The following is a 19449-nucleotide window of genomic DNA, read 5'->3' as shown; positions in this document are numbered from 1 at the left end:
TGTCAAACGCTGATCTGCAGCCACTTCCGAAGTGTCAGAAAACAAGGCTGGGGCTGGAGCACGGGGAGGAGGGCGCTCGCCTGCACTTGGCCGACCCAGGGTCAGTCCTGGTGCCCACTGTGGCCCCCCGAGCACCACCAGGCGCGATCCCTGAGTGTAGAGCCGGGAGTCAGCCCTGAGCACCAGCGGCTGTAGCCCCCCCAGGCCCTTCAGAGTTAAAACCCCCAAACAATAACAGCAGCAGCAGCAGCAACAACAAAACATACGTGGTTAAATGTTAACGTTATATTTGTAAACTTCGGGAATATTTTAAGCACTGAAACGTAGAGGAAAATAATGACCTTCATATCCTATCCACCCCGCTTCAAGAGTGGCCAGTCCCTGGGCACAGCTCTGTGGTGCTGCTTGCTGGCCCAGAGCTGTGTCTGCTGGTCCGCAGGTGGGGGGCTTTGTGGTGCTGGCTTAAACTTGGCACTCAGACATTCCGGCATATTTCCACTCCATCTGAACCATATTTCCAGCCCCTCTGTCTCTCCCTCCCTCCCTCCCTCCCTCCCTCCCTCCCTCCCTCCCTCCCTCCCTCCCTCCCTCCCTGCCTTACATTCTTTCTTTCACAGTTCTTGGGCTACACCTGGCAATGCTCGGGGTTATTCCCAGCTCTGCACTCAGGAATCACTCCTGGCAGTGCATTGGGGATCATATGGGGAGCTGGGGATTGAACCCAGGTCGGCTGCGTGCAAGGAGTCGTGATTCTCAGCCCTTTTGGTGTTGGGGACACCCAGGCCAGCCCAGCAGTGCTGGGGACCTCCAGGGCCACATCTGGTGGTGCTGGGGCCTCAGCAGTGGACATGTGATTTTTTTGTGTTTATTTGAGCACCATGGTTTTTAAAGTCCTTCATAATACTGTTGTTACGGGCTTTGATGTTCCAGCCGCCATCCCACCATCTGAGTGACCGTCCCTCCACCATTGTCCCTCCCCATTTTCCCACCCACCCCCAAACCTGCCCCATAGCAGGCACGGAATAATTTGCTTCATATTGCTTGTTGCAACCAAATGGCCAAAGACATTATCAAAAATGCTTCTGTGAAAGAAAATTTGTGAAGATTGTTCTCTCTCACCACGTGGGTCTGTTGCGTCTGTCTGGGGAGTCACTAAGCTGTTGGTCACGATTGAGCCTTCTGTGTGACTTGCTTTTGTTTGTGGAGTTGAGTTGGCTTCTGTGGTTCCTCACTAGCTGATGTGGCGTGCTTCTGCTGCAATTTCAGCATGGAGGAACGTGGAGGCGTCCTGTGACTGTGTATGTGGCCACCTGCTCCAGAAACCTAAGGCTCTGTAGACCTGCGATGCGTTTGCAGAGATTCCTTAGTGAAGCTGTGCGGTTAGGCCCCTGGGGTGGAGCAGCAGTGGGGGGTGGGTGCGGCTGCCTGGGCTTCCGCAGGGCGGGGACTTGGCCTGCCCCCTTCCCAAGGCGGAGGGGGGGATTGGTGTGTCCCTGAGTTTCAGCTTCTTAGCTTGCATCTCCCCTGGAGATTTAGTGTACTTTTTTTTTTTTTTTTATGGTGAAAAATAAATTGTATTTAGGATTAGCCAGCGGGACTGTTTGAATGATCCCGGTTTTGTTGGCAACCTCACAGGCGTTATAGTCCGGAGCCTTTTTCTCTCCGTCAGACCAGTCAGGGTGTTGGCTTGGCCACGCCCATGTCTCAGACCTTCTTCCTGGCCTACTTACTCTGGTGCATGTTGACCTTGACCTCCACAGTGGACAAGAGTGTGTTGTTCTCTTCTCTCCTCTTTATGGCGGACTCAGCCATCAGAGGGGGCTTGTTTCTCGGGGAGCACTCTTCTGAGGTATCCGGGCTGCTTCTGAGCCATGGTGTTTTGGGTCTCAGAAGGTAGGTGATGTGCAGATCTTTCTCTTTTTGTGGCTGTTCATGCCTTTCAGCAGTGTTTTCGTGGCCTTCAAAGCTCTGGCGTTGGCTTCAGCTTTGGGAGGGGCAGGGGCTTCCTTTTTGGCTTTTAGCACCAGCTTCATGAAAAGGGTTTACATGTTTTTTTTTTTTTTTTTTTTTTTTTTGGTTTTTGGGTCACACCTGGCGATGCACAGGGGTTACTCCTGGCTCTTCACCCAGGAATTACCCCTGGCAGTGCTCAGGGGACCATATGGGATGCTGGGATTAGAACCGGGGTCAGCCGCGTGCAAGGCAAACGCCCTACCCGCTGTGCTATCACTCCAGCCCCTACATGTATTTTTTTTATGCACAATAATAAGTGTTGTGTTGCAAAGCTCAACCTGTTTTTCGCCTTTCCCTCTCAGAACTGTTGAGAGTTTCCTGTGCTGCCAAATGAACATCTAGTCTGTTGCTGTGAAAACTGCTTTGTGTGTCCGTCTACCACGTTGGACCTACCTGTTACTCAGTGACTGACCCCAGGTGGACTCCTGCGCTGGCCTGTCCCTGGCGGCAGCCCACAGCGCTGACTGTTTGAAATGATCGGCCACGTATTTCACGGTAGTCACATAGTGGCAGACGCTCCACCAAGCTGTCTCAGACACCAGACACCTCGGTTTTGGAGTCAGCCCCCCTAGCTTGGTCTCAGGTGGTCAGGGTGGTCAAGGAGCTCGTGGGAGGACCACGCCTCATCTGTGGCTGCAGCGAGGGGCTGTTGGACAGGCCCTTCATTCTCACAGACGGGGTTAGAAGCCTCTGGAGCTTAGCCAGGTGACCAGTGACCGTTGCTGCGTGGCGGCTCATGCTGGATGCTGATGTGGGGGCTGCCCGCAGAGAAGGCAAAGAGGAGCAGGGCCGTGGGTCTCCTCCCAGATGCAGTCTCCTGCCCTTGCTCTGAATTTTGTTGTTGTTGTTATTGTGGGAGGGGAGGTCGTGTTCTTGGGCCACATCCACCAATGCTCAGGGCTTACTGCTAGCTCTGTGCTCAGGAATCACTCCTGGTGACCATATGGGGACAATGTGGGATGTCAGAGATGGAGCGCGGGTTAGCTGCATGTAAGGCAAATGCCCTGGCCACCCTGTAAGTCTCAGTGCCACCCTTGTACACAAACTTCCGTGCGATTCCCTGGTTACGGTCAGTCTCCTAGAAGCCCTCTCGCTGTTCCCTGTGTTTATTCGTTATGGCTCCTTTGGAGTAAATAGCGAGTTCTCTCTGATAAGGGTCCATTAAGGCAGGGCCCTTCCATTTGTAGATCAATGTGCTCCCAAGGCAGAGCAGAATACTGTGGAGACATAGTAATAACCAGCTCTATACGGAGATATATTGAATGATGTCTAAAGTGAAATACAATGGGATATTCAGATCGGTATCCCACTGACATTCCATTGATGGAATTTTAATATACAAGTCGCTGGAAACACAGGGGAGGAATCGTTTTGTTCCAGTTAAAGATTTGGGGAATGGATTTCTAAGCTTGATATGTTGAATTATTGTTCTTTAATGCGCTGTAAGCTTTCCCCTGCGTCACTGCTTGGATCCAGTGTGTCTTAATAGAGTTTTAAATTTTTTTAACAATTTAAAAAAAATTTTAACAATTTAACAATTTAAAATTTAGCCACGGTTAAATTACAAGTTATTCATGATTGGGTTTCCGGCGAACGGTGTTTCAGAGCCATCCCTCCACCACTGCCTTCCCCCGGCCCCGTGTCCCTTCCGCCTACCACTTGGCTTCCACAAGAGGTGCTCAGGTGCTTTTTTTTTTAATGTTTCTGCCTTGTGGCTTACAGCATTGTTGCGGATACGTCATACATGACGCATCACCAGCTTTCAGCGCCCCCTCCTCCCAGTTGAATGCTTCCCACTGCCATGGTCACTGCCCCCTCCCTGTCTAGCCCCCAGCCCCTTCATTCCGTAGGAGACGTTCAGTTTCTTACATACTAGTTCTCAGGATCTTTGTTTCCTTTGTCTTTGGGTATTCATTGTTCCACCATCGTGTCTCTACAGTCTGTATATGAGAGAGTTCTGTGTTGGTCTGCCTCCCGCTGACTTCACTCAGCATGAGACTCGATAGGCACCTCATGCAGCAGGAAATTTCATGCCTTTATCTTTTCTTATGGCCGAGTAGTATTCCAGAGTTTGTGGATAGTGATACAAAAGAGCATGGGGTGCAAAGTCTTTCCTCCATTTTGCTTTAGGGTTTGTCCAAGAAGTGGATTGGCTGCGTTAAGTGGAAGCTCAGATCCTCCTAGGGGGGTTGTGTTGTGTGTGTGTGTGTGTGTGTGTGTGTATTCTGTTTTGGGGCCACACTCGGTGATGCTCTGGGGTTACTCCTGGCTCTGCACTTAAGAATCACTCCTGGTAGGCTTGGAGGACCAAATGGATTCCAGGGAACCTGGGTCAGCTGGGAGCAAGGCAGGAGCCTTACCTACAGGACTGACTCTCCAGAAACGTCCATGTTGTTTTCCAGAAGGGCTGGGCTTGTCGACATTCCCCCCGCAGAATCTGCCCCTTTTCCCGTGGCGCCCAAACCTACCCTGGTAATGTTGTTACTGTGGTGGTCTTATTGTTTATTTATTTATTTTTTGGTATGTGCCAGTCTCTGATGTGAGGTGATAGATCATCATGTTCCCAAGAGGTGCTTAGTCGGCCTGGTGCCGCTCCTGGTGCTTCTCGGCCAGTTGGGCGGATGGCCCAGGCCGCCCTCGCAGTACTGGGGCCTCTCCAGCCTCCAGAACTGCACTTGGTGATGCTGGGGTTGAGGTGGTGCTGGGGGGTCGCTTGAGGTCAGCTGATATAAGTCATGAACCCCTAATCCATGCACTAGAAATTCTTGAATTTCTGACCCCTACAGCGTTTTTTTTTTTTTTATTTTTGGATCTGGGACATAGGAAAAGATACTCAATTGGAAACCACTCCGCTTGATTCCTTGTTGTTGATGCAGTAACTGAACAGAGCAGCAGATGTATTGGGGCTTGTGACCCGTCTGGACTGGCTCTCGCCGCCTTCCTTTGCGGCATTAATTATCCTGTCCAGCCCTGGGAAAGCCCAGCCAGCAGCAGCCGAGGGTCTAGGAATACGTGACTGTGGTGCTGCAGGGTCGTTTTGGGTCCCAGACGTCATTCACGAGTTACAACATGGTACGAAGCTCCATGTAAAAAAGATCTTCAGTAAAAAAGATCAAATATAAAAACCCCTACTCAATCTGCTTAATAGTTATAATGCATAGGTTTTTCAGGACATAAATCGTTTCATAGTGCTTTTTTGGTTTTATTTTGTTTTGTGGTTTTGAACATACCTGGTGGTGCTCGGGACTGATCCCTGCTCTGTGCTGGCGACGTCTGTTACTCGGCATTGAACTTGGGTCGCCGCGCCCAGTCACCCTTCAGCCCCGTGCTATTTTCGGCACCCTGCTTTATTTTTTCTTTTTGGTCCTATCCAGTGGTGCTCGGACCTCGGCCGTGTCTGTGGGCTGCAGTGTCAGTGCTCCGTCCAGGAGTCTTTCCGTCTTTCGGAGATAGCTCCTGTCAGCAGTAATTCCTGGGAGTGTGTGGTAGGATTCATATTCTCCCAGTTCTAGCGGAGTTAAGTCATCTTTAACTTAAGGAGCCTTCTTTTAAGTGGGTCTTAAGTGCTTTTCTTTGGACCTATCGTGGATATTTTAGTTTTATAAAAATATTTTTACATCCTTTTGGAGTTCTGCTCTTTTTATTTTTTTAATAGAATTTTTGGTGATTTTATTTTTTTTTAATTCCTTTTGTTTGTTTTCTGGGCCACTCCTGGCAGCGCTTGGGCTTCTCCCGGCTGGGTTTGCGGGGGTGACTCCTGGCAGTGCTCCAAGGTCCGTGTGGTACGAGACTGAATCTGGGCCTTTGAAATTTCTCCCGAGCTCCTTATTCTTTTTATTTTTTTTTTTAATTAAGTTTCTGCTTTGTTTCCAGGTTTCTGCATTCCTGGTCTGACGTGCTATTCGTGTTCCCCGTGATAAGCGTGTCCAAATAGTCTGCAGTTTCCCAGGATTTCTGATCCCTTGATTTCTTTTCGAGCTCCTTGTTCAGCCGAGACTGTATTATTTGATTTAAAATTTGTTTCGGAACGGTGCTGACCTGCGCCAGAGCAGTAGTACAGTGGTCGGGCATTTGCCTGTGTGTCCAGACCCGGCTCGCTCCCCGGCACCGCATCTGAGTGGTCCCTGTGGGCCCCCCAGGAGTTTCCCTGAGTGCAGAGTCGGGAGTAAGCCCTGCGCACAGCCAGCAGGTGCTGATCTCTGGGGACACGTGGCCTTCCCCAGGTTAGGGTGCGTGGGGCCGGGGAGAGGGCTGCAGCGCGGGACCTGCATGCAGGAGGCTCGGAGCCGATCCTGGCGCCCAGGGAGAGGATGGATGGGACCCAGCTCTGCCAGTAGCACCCCACACGAGGAGCAGTGCCTGAGCACCCCTGCGTCCTGAGGGGTGCGGGAAGGGAGAGGGAGGAGAGATAGAGAGAGACAGAGACAGAAGAGAGGGAGACTCAGGCACAAGAGCTAATTGTTGGGCAAGGTTCCAGGCTTTTCTTTGACTTCATTTTATATTGAACGCTGGGAAAAAATGCTCAAATGTGTTGAGTAGTTATTTTTTGTTTGTTTGTTTGTTTGTTTTACTTTTTGGGTCACACCCAGCGATGTGCAGGGGTTACTCCTGGCTCATGAACTCAGGAATTATTCCTGGCGGTGCTCAGGGGACCATATGGGATGCTGGGAATCGAACCTGGGTCGGCTGCATGCGCGGCAAATGCCCTACCCGCTGTGCTGTCACTCCAGCCCCATGTTCGCGTTTTTCAGTGTACTTAGCAGTATCGTGAGCACCTTTTGTGCTTTTATTTATTTTGGGGGGCCACACCCAGCAAAGATGAGGGATTACTCCTGACTCAGGAATCACTCCTGCCCAGTGCTCGGGGGATCTTACGGGATGCCAGGGATGGAACCCGGGTCTGCCACGTGCAAGGCAGGCGCCCTCCCCGCTGTGCTCTCGCTGCGGCCCCGGGAGCAGTGCCCGAATCTTCTAAAGCGATGGCCTTCTTTCCTTGCAGAGACATCACGTACGACATTTCCGTGGAAGCCGTCTCCACGCTGGTGGTCTTCCTCTCCTGCCAGCTCTTCCACAAGGAGGTCCTGCGCCGCAGCACCAGTCACAAGTATTTGATGCGCGGCCGATGGTACGTGCCCCCTTGTGTCTCTCCGGCCGCTTTCTTGGTGCCCTGGAATTGCCCCTCTCCCCGCTGGATGGTTCTTCCAATGCTCCTGTCAGTGAGATGGAGCCGCGTAGATGGATGCAGCCCGTCCTGTTTCCTGCTTGGAGCTGCTCGCGGCCCTTGCCCGAGCCCGCTGGCCACTCCGGCCACGGCCCTTTTGCACCCACCTCCTCTTCTCCATCACCCTGTGTCTCAGCCACAGGGCTCCAGATGTATTTGGCCTGCTGCCCTCCTTTCAGAGGAGATGACTCACTGTCCGGCCTGGGAACCGGCTTTCCTAGGCAAACACAGTGCCTCCGCACTCGCGTCCAAGGCGCCGGCTGCCCCGCTCAGCATCCCCAGGGGGGCACTGTTCATTTTGGGAAATCCTGGTCTGACACTCAGCGGGCCAGCCTTGCTCATTTGAACCCTTCTCGCCAGTCCCAGGGGAACCGCCCCGTCCCCGGGCGCTTTCAGGGACGTGTCTGTCATTTTCCTTCTTAGCTGTTCTGGCTTTTATGGAGCTCACAGATACTTCCTGTGTTCCAGCCGTGTGCCAGGGAGATGCTGGAGGGCTGTGGGGCTGACCCCTTGTGGTGGGAGCGGGAATTGATAGCCGTGAAGTGCATGCACGCAGCCCCCTCTCTTGTTGCCGCGGCCTGCACAGAAGTTTAGACATAAAGAGAGTGGGTCTTTTTCCTTGTTTTGTTTTGTTTTTTTTCTTTTTGGGTCACACCCGGCGATGCTCAGGGGTGTGACCCAAAAACTGGCTCTGCACTCAGGAATCACTCCTGGCAGTGCTCAGGGGACCATGTGGGATGCTGGGAATCGAACCCGGGCTCGACGCGTGCAAGGCAAACGCCTTACCCGCTGTGCTATTGCTCCAGCCCCACCTTGTTTTGGTTTTTGATGCTGGGCGTCACACCCAAGTCCTCACAGCTGCAAGGCAAGTGCAGAACTACATACCAGCCCCTAAGATAAGTGCAGAGACATGAGCCCTGACTCAGTTCCCAGGGAGTTCGGTTCTTTTCACACCCCTCTCGCTCCCTGGATTATACCTGTGGCACTTTCCCAGACTCCCTGAGGATTCTTGAAATGTACTCGAAGGTGTTCCTAGGAAAGGGCCTGAGCTTTCGCTTTCATGCGTTCAATCTAAAGGGCAGGAATCGACGTATCACCAGTTTGTGAACATGCCTTTTAACCTCTCCCCCCTCCCACTTGAAGGTACATATTAAAAAGTTTGAACTTATTTTCTCTCCTTCCCTCTCATCCTCTCAAAAATTCAAATATTGACATTTAACAATAAAACTGTCCAGGGCCAGAGGGATAACTCCGAGGACTAGTGTGTCTGCACTGTGTGTGGGTCCCTGGCACCACATGGTCCCCTGAGCATTGCCGGGAGTGCTCCCTGAGCACTGCCGGGCATGGCCCCCAAACCCAAATGAAAATAGTGACAGACTCTATAAATGCAATGATTTTAAAGACATGCATAAATCAAGTGACTTCATAATTAAAAGCCATACTCTTTTATATTACTGCTTTTTAATTTGTTCTTTCCCCTGTTGGTTCTTTATTATTCTTTCAAGCACCAGGTGCTGTTTTATATTTGTGAATTTGTATTGTTAGGTACCTGAAATTCTATAATTGAAGTTAATTTTCTCTTTCTGTCTCTAGCTTTTTTTTGTTTAACTATAAATAGTTTTACTAAGCAAGCAATCAAAACAACACCCCACCTCCCAAATAAAGCAGACAAGCAATGAGGAAAAGAAAAACAAGCCAACAAAAAAAAAAATTTGAAGAACATTTAAGACGAACTCCTACAATTCCCTAGTGAAATACGATTTTGCAGTTTTTCGTTAGGAGCCGCGGTCTGCAGCACTGTTAGTATTAGCGCTTCCCGCGCTCACCCCCCACCACGGCCTCTACCAGCGGTGTGTGACAGCCGCAGTTCCGTAGGCTCTCGGGGGCCGTGACTGTCGGCCGTTTGTTACTCTCCTCCTGTCCACTCACGCAGAGATCTTTCTGTATTGGTCCCTCTGTCTGGGACCGACTGCCCCTAACGGAACAGCCCCGAGGCCCACCCCTGCTTCACTGAACTGCATGGTTCCCTCTTGTAGCCGAGTAGGATTCCACTGCGGGCATATACACACGCACAGTTTCTGTTCATCTGCCCTTCACCCGGGTTGTCTCCAGACCCTGGGTACTGCGAATAGCGCTGCAGTGAGCAGAGGAGTCAGGTGTCTTCTTGAAGGAGGCTTTGGGCCCATGGAGCCAAGAGAAGCCTAGGAGGGAAATCGCTGGGTCACGTGGAAGCTCAGTTCTTCACCCTGAGGTGGGTCTCCACGCGGAGATGCCCTTCCCTCCAACAGTGGGGGCGGGGCTCCTTCCCCCCCCCCCCCCACCGGCCCTCCCACAGTGGCTTACGACCCAGTTAGAGGAAAACCAGAATCTTGCCTCAAGCCTGATCTCAAACTCCTGCTCTTGGCTATTACTCGATAGTGCTACATGACTTTTAGCTGTGCGACCCCCTTTATAGTATTAGGCTACATAGGCTGTATTTGTCATTATATGAAATTAGGTGGCACCCATAAATAGGAGTTTGATTTTTCTTTTTCCTCTTTGTGTAGTCTTCCATACACCAGCAAACTTGTGAAAACCTTACTGTATAACTTTATCAGACAAGAAAAGCCGCCTCCTCCGGGTGCGCACGTCTTACCTCAGCAGTCGGACGCGGGAGGACTGCTTTATGGACTTGCCTCCGGAGTAGCAAGTAAGCCCTGTCAGATGTGTTTTTCCGTTTATTCGGTGTACGGGAGTTTTGTCTGATTTGTCGTCTCCAGGCTGACATTGCTTTATACCGAATCTGCTGTTGGATACGAGCCCTGGAAGCAGTAAAACACGCCAGCGACGGGGACGATGGTGTCCCTGGAAGGCACCCTTTCTCTTTCATTAGAAAAGAAACTAAGACTATATTGATTTTCCTTGGCTTGTAGGACTGTACAAACGTTGGAGATACAGTCTGTATGTGTGAGCGTGGTCTGGGAGTGAGCGGAGGCTCTGAATGTGAATGCGATCTTCGAAGTACAACCTGTGAGTGTGTCTACAGTCTGTGTGACATGGTCTCTGGGTGTGACAACAGTCTGTGTGGATACAGTCTCTGTGTGGATACAGTCTCTGTGTGGATACAGTTTCTCTGTGGATACAGTCTGTGTGTGACTATAATCTGTGTGGATACAGTCTCTGCGTGTGACTACAGTCTCTGTGGATATAGTCTCTGTGTGGATACCGTCTCTCTGTGACTAGCGTAGATACGGCCTCTGTGTGGATATAGTGTCTGTGTGACTGGCCTCGTGAATGTAGTCTCTGTGTGTGACTACAGTCTGTGTGAACACAGTCTCTGTGTGGATATAGTGTCTGTGTGACTAGTCTGTGTAGATATAGTCTCTGTGTGTGACTGATGCCTGTGTGAAAACAGTCTATAGATACAGTCAATCCCTGTGCATGACTACAGTCCGTGTGATTCAGTCTGTGTGTGACTGCCGTCTGTGTGGATATAGTCTGTGTGTGGATACAGTCTCTGTGTGACTACAGCCTGTGTGAATACAGTCTCTGTGTGACTGTAGTCTCTGTGTGTGATTGCAGTCCCTGTGCAGCTAGTCTCCAGGTGAGACTACAGTCTCTGTGAATACAGTCTGTGTGTGAGTACATTCTGTGTATACGGGTAGTCTGTATGTGCTCGTCTCTCTCCGCGTGACTGCAGTCTCTGTGAATGCAGTCTCTCCACGTGGCTATAGTCTTGACGTGAATATAGCCCCTGTGACTAGTGTCTGGTGTGAATGCACTCTCTAAGTGCAGATTGTGTGTGAATGTAGTCTGGTGCACGGAATCTCTGTGTGAATACAGCCTCCGTGTGCGTGTGTGAGACTATAGTCTCTCCATGAGTGTAAGCCTAACCTTATCTACTCCCAGAGTTCCTGACCGTGGTGCCCTCTCTCTCCTCCTCTGCCTGCTTCCGTCTCTTGGTAATCGTATTTATTGCAGTGTAAGATATGTTTTTCAAGAAAAAAGGTTCATAAAGTTCTTGCTGCATTTGTTCTGGTTCTATGATGTAGATTAAAATCTCGAAAACGGAGCCTTTTTAGAGGGCTGCGTGGTGTCCCCAGATGTTCTAAAGCACAATAGGGCTCATCCGTGCAAGGCTTCCGCTGTGCCATTGAACTGCATCCTGGTCTCTTGGAAACTTACAGCTCAGTGAGGGTCCCAGAGGTGGTCCTTCAGCAGCAGATAGTGGGGCTGGGGCTTCCCCAGCCTTGTGTGGTCTTCTGGGTTCTTCAGCTTTAGAATTCTCACTTGTGCAGACTCTAAAGCTGATGGATTGAAAACGTTTAGTTTGTATGGAGTTATGGCGGGACCCTGACTGTTGAGCATAAACTCACTTCTGAAATTACGCAGAATCCTGTGTATATGATTTTTGTTCTCTGCACCCAGGGCTGCTGCCCCCTCGCTAATTATGATCAAAATTATTTGAAAGAAAGTAACTCAAGTCAAGTGAAGGCGCTGATGAGAAAAATCTTTGAGACGTTTGTGTAAGCCAATCAAACAGTTAAAAAATGTTCCATCTTTTGGGTTTGCTCAATCTGGGATTTATGTAAGAAAATGTTTTGAACTGACTGAGGTGAATACATCAGCCATGTGTCTGCTCTTTTTCCAACTGGCCTCTGTTTTTATGGGGTGCAGAACTTGGCCCATGACGGTCAGAAAGGAAAGTTTGATTGTTAGACTTTGCCCACCAGAGATGTCTCCTTTCTTCCCGAAGGAACGCTCCCTCACAGCCACGACTACGGGACCGTTTCTTACTCACCACTTGCTCTGAGGAGATTGTGTTTTGAAGCCCTTTATAAGAGAAGCCAGAGATGACGTTAAAGTGCTGACTCAGCCGAAAGTTTAATAAATATTTCCAATGTTTTGGTAAATATCACCAATATCGGTATTCTTGGTTAATGTGAGTTGGGCAAAACTGATAGTCTTCTGTCTAGAAGCACATCGCCCCCTGATCTGGGAGAGAGGTTCTCCAGAGCCAGTTATCAGAGTGATGGGTAGAGAGAGGCAGGGGAGAGGACAGGGCGGGATCAGGTGGCACGGCACGTGGCTGGTGAGAAAGCGGCCCTGCGTCCATCCTGCCCTGAGGCAGGACGTCAGTGTGAGCTCAGCCTCAGGCAGCATCCTCATTGAGAACAAAGCACCCCAAAGCCTCACTTCCTGGGGCCCTAGCGTAGCGGGGGTGGGCTTTGAATACCCGAGTTTGGGGAGTGATTTACTCTGTCACAGGTGGGTCCTGCTGTAACCCCCCTAACTGACGTTTCCTTTGGGGAGGCGCTGGTCTCTTGTACATTGGTCTGTTTATTTGGTTGGTTTTTGGGCACAACTGACAGTGCTCAGGGGTCTCTCCTGGCAGTGCTTGAGGGGGCATATGGGATGCCGGGAATTGAACCTGGGTCAGCTGTGCGCAAGGCAAGTGCCCTCCCCGCTGTGCTGTCGCTCTGGTCCCCATACCCCTTTCAGTTCTAGCTCTTCTTTGTCTTAATCCACAACCCGGTGTAGTGGTGGTAGTGAGGGTGTGGCCAGACCCGAGCATGAACCCCCTCACCCCTGCCCCCCTGCCATGAGCACCCTAGGGAGGCTGCCAAAGCCAATGGTTTTTCAAAATAAATAGCAGAGTTAGTGCCTTTGACTTCTAATGATTTTTAACTTCATATTTTTAATATAAAATCATGAGAATAAACCCAATATTTGGCACATTGAAGAGACTGCGGATAGTTACCAAGAGAATTGTGTTGGGAATTGAATACTTGGATTTTCCCTCTGATTCTTTCTTTGGGCCACTCACAGTGGTCCTCAGCGCTTCTCTTGTCCCTGCTGGGGTGGGGGGGTTGCTGTGCTGGCGGTTGGACTGGGCCCCTGGCATGGGAGTGAGCGTTGCGTGTGCTCAGACCACTGAGCGCTCTCTGGACCCTGAACATTTCTGTTGCCCTGCTGCCTCGACAAGGCTGAAGCAAGAGAGCTTTTGCTTCCCGGAGACTCTAGCCTGGAAGTGTGTGTGTGTGTGTGTGTGTGTGTGTGTGTGTGTGTGTGTGTGTGTGTGTGTGTTTTGTTAAGACAAAGCTGTAATGTGGTTATAACTGAGTATTTAATGTTTGAAAGAGCCAAACCTAATTAAATGTATTCTGCCAAACTGTGCTTTCCATCACCGGCTCTGTGGTTTTACACAGTATCTCCTGATATATGGCTTTTCCATCTGAACGAGCCATCAGAAATGTTGTTTTTCCTTTGCTTGGAGAGGTGGGTGTCCCCGCCAAATTAGAAGGCCAAAGTAGTGATTATTTATTCAGGCAGATGCTGTAATAGGGAAATTAATAAAGTGGAATGTGAAGATTAAAACTCATGTTTCTCCCAATTTCTGTCCTGGAGCAAGTGGCTGACTTGGTTCCGCTAGGTATGGTAGGGAGTAATGGCCACTTATTTTATGGGATGGTTATTTTTCTCTTCAGTTTTGGCTTTTGCGGGGCAGCCTTGCTGAAAGAAAAACTGCCCCAGGAAGAGGAAAAGTGTTTGCTCCCAGAAACGAGCATAGTTTTGAAAACATTTCTTTCTCTTTTGATTCTGGGGGTGCCAGCGAGGGAGCCAAGGTCTCATGCAGGCAAGGCCTGTGCCCGACCGCCAGCATTTCGAATGAAAGAGCTTTGCATGTTCAGAATAAGAGTGGGAAAGTGTATTAACATTCTCAGTTTAGGGGCTGGAGCGATAGCACAGCGGGGAGGGCGTTTGCCTTGCACGCGGCCGACCCGGGTTCGGTTCGATTCCCAGCATCCCATATGGTCCCCTGAGCATCGCCAGGGGTAATTCCTGAGTGCAGAGCCAGGAATAACCCCTGTGCATTGCCGGGTGTGACCTAAAAAGCAAAAAAAAAAAAAAAAAAAAACCCAAACAAAACAAAACAAAAAAACATTCTCAGTTTATTTTCTTATTTAGAATGATTTGGCCGGTGTGGTAAGTGGAAGAAGGATGCTTCTAATTTCTGTTTCTGGGACTGCTCTTGTCACAGTGTGTGTTAGCTTCCTGTTTCTTTTTATTTTCCCACTTTTTGGGTCACACCCGGCAAGGCAGTGCTTGGGGGACCATACGGGATGCAGGGAATCGAACCCCTGTGCAAGGCGAACGCCCTACCCGCCTTGCTATCGCTCCAGCCCCAACTTCCTGTTTCTTGTAGCGAGCCCTTCTGGGGATTTTGAAACACTCAGATTGCTGCCTGCAACACAGGGTGACCGCTGGGCTGTGGAATGGTATTCTAAGTCACTCTCAGTTGTGCTCTGGGGAAAAAGTATTATTTCAGATTTCAGAATTCAGAAAAATAAAAGAAAAATCAGGGACCAGCGGGCTGCACAGTTGGTCATTCCTGCTTGTGTTCTGGGATCAAACCCAGCAACTCCTGTGCTCTGCTACGAGCTACTGCCCTGGCTCCCGGAACATACATTCCCCAAAGGTTTTATTTTGGGAAGGAGGGTTTGAGCCATGCCTCGCAGTGCTCAGAGCTGCTCATGGCTCAGTGCTCAGAAGTGCTCAGGTGACTGCCCTTATGTGGTGCCGGGGCATCTTCCTGGTTTTAATGGGATGTGAGGCAGGTGCCTTAATCGTGCACTATCTCTCCTGCCCCACAAGTGGAGAGACATTAGAAGTAATATAATGTCGGAATGCAGTATTGATTTGATTTTTTATCCTTGAAACTTGCTGGCAACCAGTCTTAAACCAGTGTCCCGAAATCACTTTGAAATAGCCCGCCCCAACTCCATCTCCTTTGTAACCGAGGAGAATTAAGGCCACTCTTATGCCACAAATTGGTGGGGAATGAATTCATTTATACTCACCAAGAAGAATATAGAATAAAGCAGTCAACTTCCGATTATAGATTACATTCTTTTTCATTCATTTGTTTTTTGGCAGTGCTCAGGACTTACTCCTGGCTTTTGTGCTCAGGGACCTCTCTTGCTGGGAGTTGGGGGAGATATGGGGAGCTGGGAATTGGACCCGGGTTGACCATGTGCAAGGCAAGCATCCCACCCACTGTAGTCTCTCTCCAGACCCCAGATTACATCCTTGGAACAAGTTTATAAGGCTTGTTCCAAGTATTATTTATTTTGCACTAGTGATTTAGTCTGCATATATATATTTATTTATATTTATTTTTGTTGTTGTTGTTTGTGGGTTTTTGTGGGCCTTTTTGGATCACACGTGGCAGTGCTCAGAACTTACACTTGGTAAGGCTCAGGGATCACTCCTGACATGCTTGGGAAAACATGTGGGTAGCAGGGATCAAACCTGGTCAGCCACATGCAAGACAAGTGCCCTACCTTCTCTACTATTACTCCAGTGCCCACATATAGTTTATATTAATGTGGAATTATAGAAAAAGATTATTTCAAATAAAAATATTTCAGATTGTTAGATTCAGTCATAGTCTAGTGAATGTAATTTTTATCATGCAGCTGTTTTAATTGACATTAACTTCAGCATAGGTATTTGGATTAAATTCTAAAAGGTTTTATTTATTCAAGATTTACTTGCGGGCAGAATTTGTGTATAGATGTTAAACCCTCATGAGTTATAGTTGATTTAGCTTTGAGATCACCTTTTACATGAATCATTAATATTTTAAAGTGTAGGTATTGAAACCCTTCCCTTTGAAATGCTTCTGCAGCTTTGAATGGTGTAAATCAAATAAATGACATTGGTGAGCAAGGGTAGGGAAGCCTAATGCACAGGGATGCTCTCACAAGTGAAGTGAACGTTCGTGTACAATTTAGATGGTGATTTTATGGGTACCCATTGTTTAATCTTGCTTTTCTGGATGGGTGGCAGGTTTTTGGTTTTTTTTTTTTTTTTTTTTTTTGGCTTTTTGGGTCAAACCCAGTGATGCTCAGGAGTTACTCCTGGCTCTGCACTCAGGAATTACTCCTGACCCGGGTCTGCCGCGTGTAAGGCAAATGCCCTACCCGCTGTGCTATGGCTCTGGCCCTAAGGGTGGCAGTTTTTATAATAAAATGTTGGCAGAACGTTGGGATGGTGGAATCACCGTGAGGATGGGTTTGTATTATAAATTTTGATTTGTTCATTAGAAAGCTATTGTAGCTTCAAGTCCTTCCAGAAGTGCTAATTAAGATTCCGGGGACTATGGGGTTTGACCTGAAAGTCATTTGGGGAGGTTGGTACCCTCCCCAGACCTTCCAGCATCCCAGCAAGAAGCCAGGAATAAGCCCCGATTACTGCTGTGTGTGGCCCCCAAAGCAAAACAAAGCGAGAAAGGATTTCTGAGCCGTCTCCACTTTTAGTCACGCTCCTCACACCTACTCCACTCCAGCGCCTTCGCTGATTCTTGACCCCGTCACAAATTCTGGGGACAGATGTGTTCTCTTCTGTGGTCATCGAAGTCTGTGTCTTTGCCCACAAGAAGTTTTGCTAGTAGGGGCTGGAGCGATAGCACAGTGGGTAGGGCGTTTGCTTTGCACACGGCGGACCCGGGTTCGATTCCCAGCATCCCATGTGGTCCCCCAGCACTGCCAGAAGTGATTCCTGAGTGCAGAGCCAGGAGTAACCCCTGAGCATCGCTGGGTGTGACCCAAAAAGCAAAAAAAAAAAAAAGTTTTGCTAGTACCTTCTCATCAAAATGTGTTATCTTCTGTCCGTACTCGGTCCCATTCTCATTCTCTTTATAATTGTGGAGCTAAACTTTTAATTGCCTCATTACATTTCCTCTTAAAACACAAAGCGTTGTTGAGTAATCGTGGGCTTATAGAACACTGAGCAGAAAATGGAGTTCTCGCATCCTTGCTGTCCGCCTTCGGCTCTGAGCACCTTCATCAGTGCGGTGCATCTGTGACAGTGGGTGGACTGACCCTGGCCCGTCACAGTTGGCGGAAGTCCATAGCCTTTACATCAGGGTTCATTTCTGGTGCTGTACAATCAGGTTTTGGGTTGGAGGGCCACATTCAGTGGGGCCGGGGACTTCTTGTGGCCCAGTGCTCAGAGGTTGCTTCAGGGGTGTCCAGGGATCGAGCCCAAGCCTCCTGCACGCAGAGCCTGTGCTCCGGCCTTGGAGCTGTCCCGCTGCCGTGAAGGAGAAGCAGGCTTGTGTTTCTTTAGGTAATGCAGCATGAGCCCGAGATAAAGGGAAGGGGACGGTCAGAGCATAAGACAAGAAGCCTGTCCTGTGTGGCTAAAGGCTTTCTGATGGCAGACATAGGACATTGTGGAAAAGGCAAAATAATCGTACAAAAAAGGTGTTTGCTTACCAAGGGTTTAAGAGGAGGGAAGGATAAATAGGTTTGGACTTGGCAGTTTTAGGGGGAGAAACTCCTCTGTATCAGACTGTAATGATGTATTTAGCACATTCTTCGTATTATTGTAAACGTTGTAAATACTGCTTTTATTGTATCTTTAGTCTGTGTTGATCTATCATATTTTAAGCATATCTTACTGTATTTTTAGATGGCTTATGCATTATGCTCTTGTATTGTGGCAGTGAATATCTTTACATCCTATTACAAAAGTGATTTAAATTTTCTTTAGAGAAACAGTTTTTGGCATTTTAATTGGGGCACATTTGACTTTGCAAAAATTAGTTTGTGGAAACTTGCATTCCTTTGAGTTATGTCTAGATTAATTTGTTAAGAATACAGTATGCATTTATGTAGTAAGCTTAGACATTTTGCTGCAATCCTTCCATTGTCTTTAAGTTTGTTTAATTTATTTAGTTTTTATTGTGGGGTGGGGTTCCCTAGGTGGTGTTCAGGCTTGCTCTGGACTCGGAGTTCCGGGGTCCCTCCTGGCAGTGCTTGGGGAGCCATATGAACCAAGAGCATGAGGAGGCGGCCAAGGGGAGGCAGAGGGGAGAGCTTTGGGTCCTTGGGGTCATTGCCGCAGCATCCAGAGGCCAGCATGGGCCATGAAGGACTTAAAACTGCTGGTTTCTGTGGGTCTGGGTTGCCTAATAAGATTAGAACAAATAATTTTATTCTTATTTTGAATGAAGCAAACATGAGTTTAATGTTGCAAGATAGTGCAAAACTTTTACAAGTACAAAATTGTAGACAAATACTGTATTGACATTGCTAGAGAAGGGGCCTGGTACACCGAGGGGGGGTTGTGGGCCAGGGACCAGGCCCCGGGGCAGAGTGAGTCTCCGGCCCCGGGTCTGAGCCCAGCAGGAAACTTCTCTTTCTTTTCTTTTTTAGAAAGTTTGAGTGGGGCTGGGTAGAGAATACAGTGCTCCTCGGGGAGTGAGGCCAGGGGACCTCTCGGCACCAACGTGCAGGCCCTGCTCTGCCCTGTCGCGCCCACCCTGCTGTGCAGAACCTGCGGTAGTTCTGTCAGAATCCTGGTGTTGGAAACGGGTTTTGGACCTCTAGAAGATTCTCTTGCAGGCCTTCACTGAGGCGCAGGGGCCTGCTTTGCCTGCTGGGCCTGCGAGCCGACCCTCACTCCACCCCCCCGAGTGACATGCTGGGAGGCGCCACTGGAGCACCGTGGGGTGAGGCCCCCACACCGAAAATCAGCCCAACCCAAAGGGAAAGGGACACCCCTCTGCCCCCTCCCCCACATACACCCCCCTACTACCTCCCCCCCACACACCCCTGCCTCAGGGTGTACTCCTGATGGTTCCTGAGCATCAGACTCTTAGGCCCATGTTGTGGGCCACAGAGGAGCAGCACCAGAGTGGCCCTACACCCCTGAGCACTGCTGGGGGCGCACCTGTTTTTTTTTTTTTTTTAAGGGCCTGAGAAGTAAGGCAGGGGCCAAGATGCTTGCTTTTGCAAATAGCTGGCCCTGCTTTGATGATCTGTGGCACCACAATATGGTACGCTGAGCACCTCTGTATGTGACCCCAATCCCTACTCCCACCAGCCCTCCTCCCCATTAATTGAAAAGTAATTGATCTTTGTAGTCATTGATAAATGTTAAGATTGGACTGACCAGGTCAGAGACTCGGTGTCTTTCTCAGGGTTGAGTTGTGCGCTACGCTTTGCTAGTTCCTGGCGTGTGCTTGCTGATTGCAGGGAGAGTGTCAAAGCGTGTAAAGACACCCGTGTGCATGTGGGACGCCAGTGTCAGCCTGACATACAGGCGGACCTCGGAGGCGTGAGGTGGTCATTAGACACGTCCTGTTTCCGTAGGACTGCACCTGGCTGGTAACAGGATTTTGCATTTTGACTCTCCATGTCAGCATCTCGGATATGACCTTGTAT

The 19449-nt window shown here is 49.4% G+C and overlaps 1 protein-coding gene across 4 annotated transcripts in view; it reads left to right on the top strand.

Annotated features, from left to right (window-relative positions):
• Window positions 1-19449, top strand: part of DYM (dymeclin) — a 292576-nt gene that overhangs the window by 77700 nt on the left and 195427 nt on the right. For all 4 annotated transcript variants that reach the window (XM_004616126.2, XM_055127709.1, XM_055127710.1 and 1 more), the window contains exons 7-8: window positions 7013-7138; window positions 9781-9923. In XM_004616126.2, the coding sequence (XP_004616183.2) occupies window positions 7013-7138; window positions 9781-9923 (269 nt within the window). The remainder of the gene's footprint in view (window positions 1-7012; window positions 7139-9780; window positions 9924-19449) is intronic.

This window comes from Sorex araneus, chromosome 2, assembly GCF_027595985.1.
Source record: "Sorex araneus isolate mSorAra2 chromosome 2, mSorAra2.pri, whole genome shotgun sequence".
Classification (NCBI taxonomy): Eukaryota; Metazoa; Chordata; class Mammalia; order Eulipotyphla; family Soricidae; genus Sorex; species Sorex araneus.
Note: the sequence above shows the minus strand (reverse complement) of the source record. Positions and strands in the feature narration are given on the sequence as shown.